General features: G+C 42.1%; 1 protein-coding gene across 1 annotated transcript; it reads left to right on the forward strand.

Moving 5' to 3' along the window:
• The first annotated feature begins 3881 nt into the window (after positions 1 to 3881).
• On the forward strand, positions 3882 to 4729 carry LOC119657929. Its single transcript, XM_038065116.1, has 2 exons — positions 3882 to 4466; positions 4527 to 4729. The coding sequence occupies exons 1-2, from the start codon at positions 3930 to 3932 to the stop codon at positions 4674 to 4676; spliced, it is 687 nt and encodes a 228-aa protein (XP_037921044.1). The 5' UTR covers positions 3882 to 3929; the 3' UTR covers positions 4677 to 4729.
• Positions 4730 to 5449: the final 720 nt, after the last annotated feature.

Consider the following 5449-nt stretch of genomic DNA (forward strand, 5'->3'; position numbering starts at 1 on the left):
GAAGAAAAATCGCATCCCAATACCAATTGAGTGCAGTGCGAACGTCGTGCACTTACCGTACAACATTAGACGAAGCAGCTTGTGTGATAGCAAGCATGATCCCCATCGACATCTTGGCGAACAAGGGTCGCCGCCTCTATAACTCATCATATACAATCGGTGAGTCCTATACTTACCGTTGGCAATTGGCACGAAGTGAATCTATTTTGGAATGGCAAAAAGATGGGATGATTCACCTAAAAAACGCTGGACACACCGGATTATTCAAGATGTCTCGAAATGGATCAAATGAAAGCAAGGTGAGGTTAGTTACAACCTAACTCACTTCCTAAACGGACACGGAGGGTATCGTGCATACCTTTATCGCTTCGGGCGTGGCGACTCCCCGTATTGCCCGTAATGATTCAGGGGAATGCGGAGCATGTTGCTTTTAACTGCACACGGTTTGCCGCACACAGAGCGGACGCGGAAATTGACGCCGGGGCACGATTGACACCAGAGAATATCCTGAAACATCTTGGAAGGCGGTGGAAAAAGTAATGAAGGCGATCTACAATCCGCTGAATAGGGAGGAGCTTCGGAGGAAAGTTACAAATAACGGCAGGAGCGACAGTTCATAACTGATCCTACCCCGCGATGTAATACCGAAATGGCTGTCCCGCGGGGTAAGCGAAGGAGAAGGAGGTGGTTTTAGTAAATAAAAGTCTCACATAACCGTATGGCAACAGCCAACGTCTAAAAAGATGCCGGACAGACGGACAAACTCACAGACAGACAAATATTGAACCGATCTCAATAAGGATTTGTTTTAGAAACGAAACCTTAAAAACATACTCTGACTGGAAAAATATTGCAGCCAAAATGACGCACGGTAGTGTTTTAGGTCCAATTTTGCAACTAATGAAATGCCTCTTAGCGACGAAGCCAAAATAGTGATATTCCTAACGCGAGCAATTCTTAGGAAGCTACAACGAAAATGGAAAAACTCAAATGCTGGCTTGCTCGTGTATCAGTGGCGCAATGAGAGCTTGGTAAACGGCATCTTTAGAGTTCCATCTGGGATTCCTTTACAGGGCGATCTTCAGAATGTCCCGGAGTGCCAGTGAGGCGGGGAGTGCTAATGAGGCGAGGAGTTACCCAAATCGAAGGAAAATTGATATTATTTCTAGACGACATCCAGAATTGCTGATAACCAAAGGATGACATAATACCAACTCACTTTGATAAGAAGTTTGAGACATGTTAGAGCAACAGGAAAAACTGGAATAGTTTAGCATTGACATGTGGCTTACACCAGCAACTGATTACCTGGTACACTATCCGATACCTTATGGCGCCATATTCGGAAGGAACTATAGGAAGCAGACCTAACCAGCAGCCAAGCGGGTATTAAGGCAATTAAGCCCTACCAGGCAAATTTCGAACTGGTATGGGAATGCCTTAATAGACTAAATATCCTCAGCTCATTCAATAAGGTCTAGATACTCTTCATTCCATTCCACATTGAATTAAAAGGCAATGAGGCATCGGACGAGCTGGTCAAGAAAAGAGCAGTGACGTCGTTATACGGGCCAGGAAGAGGACGCCCGAAGGTACTTTACTGGCCGAACTTGCAGAGTGCGTTGAAGAAATTATTTAAACTTCACCAAGAAAAGAGTGGGAATACTCACTGATCACTACAGGCTAAACTATCACCTGGGGATATCTACAGATACTGCTCATAGATTCTGTGGGGAGAGTAATGAAATCTCCACACATGTTCTAGGGCAGTATCTGGCACTTGTGTAAAGTAGGTCCAGGCACCTGGGAGAATACATAATACCAGATGCCAGGTCGTAACACCTGGAAGTAGGGAACATTGTAATGTTTCTGCCGGTTATACTATTACCAGTAAAGGGGTACAATAGTTTTTAAGACGCAGTGCGACGTCCCCTGAAAATATTATTAGGCTTAAATGCGCTCCGAACATATTGCTTTCACCAAACAATAACCGATGAAGCACCCTGCGTGGTGAGAGTGATGGTTCTAACTGATATTCTAGCGATAGAACGTCTTTATGATGGCCGGCATACCGTCAAAGTATCTTCTGCGCGCCTACGAAAGCTTGAGTAGATTGGACCAATAGATGCTTGGCAGGAGAGATAAAACCACTCAGAAAAAGGTGGCTAAAATAAAAAAAAGTACCGGATTTTTCAAGACACGGCGCTTATTCAGCATACCTCTATCGATTCGGGCGAGACAAACTTAGGCAGGTAGAAATCAGTCGGAAAAAGCAACGTAAACGCGAACAGAACAGAACGTAACACCATATGGCACCGCTCGGAAGAATTGAAAGAGACGAAGGTGCCTTTAGTGAGTAGAATCTAACATACCCTTTGGTAGATTTTGGAGCCATTTTGGAGCTTTCCGCCTAAAATCGAAAGAAAAGCCAGACAGAGCATTAACTTTCATTTTACACTAATTCTTGGAAATATAGAAGACGCTCGCTGGTGCATTCGGAATAAAAGGCAGAGGTAACGAATATAACGGGGTGACCCAAAAGAGTTAAACTGACAAGTGAAAGGCCAGGGCTATCTGCAGGGTCAATCCTAACAAACGTATGCAAATCTAACTTATGATAGTAAAGCAATCTAAATTAAATAAATTAATTAAACCTCTCACCATAGGGTCAAAGCTGTTACTGTACAAGACAATGATCTTGCCAGTCCTCATGTATTCCTCGGAGACTTGGGTTCTTAGCAAGAAGAATTACGAACCCTTAGCCGCGTTCGGGAGAAAAATCTTTCGAAGAATTTTCGGCCCCCTACATGAGGATGGACGATTCCGTAGCCTACATAACGACGAAATCTATGAGCGATACCATGAACGTCAGGTTGTGGATGAAATCCGGCTCAATAGATTACGATGGGCGGGTCACTTATTCCGTATGGATGAGGATGATCCTGGCCGGAAAGTCTATAAGGGTAATATCTATGGTAGAAAAAGAAGACGAGGCAGACCCTGCCTGAGATGGAGCGATATCATAAGTCAGCAGGCCAGACAGCTTTTAGGGATATCGAATTGGTGGAACTCGGTGCAAAAACGGGGTGTCTGGAGTTCCTTATTAAGGCAGGCCTAGACCGGATACCGGTTGTTGCGCCGCTGATGATGATGATGAATTAAATTTCGGATTCTATATATATTTTGCCCTCATACTTTTAAGTCACTAATTTACGAGTACTATGTCGTGTTTATATTGATACTAAAAGAACAGCTGAGAGTTCTTTACAATCGACCAACATCTTTCTGATAGTCATCACTGTTATCAAATTAAATTAGCAGTCGAGCAACTGAATAAATAAGAGTTCCAGAAAAGTAATTAAAGTTGATTTAATCGATTGCTTCAATTATTAGTATGCTGCTATGTTCGAAGTACTGCAGATTGAGTCAGAATGCTGTGTTCCACTGACCGCATTGTTTTCAACATTCTAAAATCAGCCTACTTTCATTTACAACTATTCGGAATGACATCGCTTCGCTACGATGCGAGAAGGGGCATCCTGGTTCGTTCAAGTTTCTGGATTTTACACAGGATTACGTTGAATGTACTTCTTATAACATTTATATCATACTCCGCGGAAAACGTAGTTTTCATAAGTTTCAAATCTGAAAATGCAGGTCTCTCCTTAGTAACAGCCTGCAGCATCATGTTCAAGTACATTTCCGCAGTAATTTCAATAAGTACACAATGGTACTTTCGAGACAAGATAGAAGCGCTTATGAACGGGATGTTTCTTCTAGGATGGAAGTTGCGTCAATACCCGACAGTCAGGCACTTTGCAGATACCCGCTTTTTTACATTCCTCGTTTCTAAGTGTGTAATTTTAATGTTACTAAAGTATTTCGAGTTTAGGATTTTACTAGATGCAAGTGAGGAAAAAAGTTGGAAAATGTCTGGATACTGGTTCCTTGTCAGCGTAGCTACCTACATCGCAACGGTACCAACCACCTTGTTCTACGTGATAATGCTGCTCTTAATGAGGTTCCATGCTATATTCAATTACAAGCTAAAACTACTAACTGCGCGCCTCAAACAAATCAACGATAGCAGTGATCGCGATTCACAAAAAATGACACAATGTTGTGAGTGTAGTGACCTTTTAGACTATTATTCGAACCTCTTATCTGAAATCCATAATTTGATTATAAACACCAAAAATATCTTCCAATTTCAAATTTTAATCATATTCAGCAAAACCTATGTGACAACAGTTTCACGAACATTTTACGTTTTCATGCTAATTCATTGTGGCCGCCTTTCCCCCAATAGTTTAATTCATAGTATATGTTACGCTTTTCTCACATACGTGAACGAAATACTCTGCATTTTGGTGGTTACCATAACTACTGACCAGTCTAGTGAAACCGCCAAACATATACAAAAGGCCAACCAATATATCGCGCTGGATGGAAGGCTTCGGAAAGATGTAATCGATTTCGCATCATTGAAAAATTCATTTTAATTAAAGTTCTTTACGACCTTTCAGCTAAATATGTTTTCAATCCTGCTACTGTTGAAGCGGTATCATCTTAAACTTTGTGGCATGATTCCCTTCGATAGAAAATTCATCCTATCTGTGACACTTTCAGCGATTATCCACTTTTTGCTCCTAGTGCAGTACCATGACGATTTTTAAAATTGACCTAAAGATTTGACGCAAAAGTAAATAAATGAAAAGCTTATGCTTCAGAGATGAAAGGTTTTGTGTATTTATTATCTAACTAACTAAACTAACTGAACGAGTGGTAACCAGGTTTTTGTAAGCCCTCAGCAGTGTTTTTTCTCACCCGGTCTTAAAACCACAATTACCCTGTAATACCCGCGGTTCCATTGCTCCCGCGTAATATCACCGCAGACCCTCATCCTGTAATACGTCTCCCGACCGTCTGCTGACCATCCACTACTTTGTACGGGACATGCCGCATGCGAATCATCGACCGGGGAAAGAGCAAATACGGTCTATGGCCGCGCATTACTAAAAAGAACTATAACTTTCTCTGCAAATAATAAAAGATAATGCAATTAACCCCTGAGGCGGGGAATTTGGATTTCCTAGGGTTTCTGCCACTTAAATTGCTCCCGCTTGTACTAACTGGAATTATAGTTGCTTTAATCTATGGATACCTATAGGAAATGTCTACAGCACAACAACACCTACAACTGGTTCTGAGTGTTGGGCGACTATAAAAGACAATGAACGGCGTCTTGCGGTAATGGAGACGAAGATGTTACGTTGGACTAGTGGCGTCATACGTTTAGATCGCATCCGAAATGAGGATATCCGCGATCGTTTTGGCGTTACACCGATCGTGGAAAGTTGCGAGAGAGGCGTCTTCGATGGTATGGTCACGCAATTCGTGCTAATGAGAATTTACTTGCCAAGAATGGTCTAAACATCGAAGTCGATGG

Source organism: Hermetia illucens, chromosome 5, assembly GCF_905115235.1.
Source record: "Hermetia illucens chromosome 5, iHerIll2.2.curated.20191125, whole genome shotgun sequence".
NCBI lineage: Eukaryota > Metazoa > Arthropoda > Insecta > Diptera > Stratiomyidae > Hermetia > Hermetia illucens.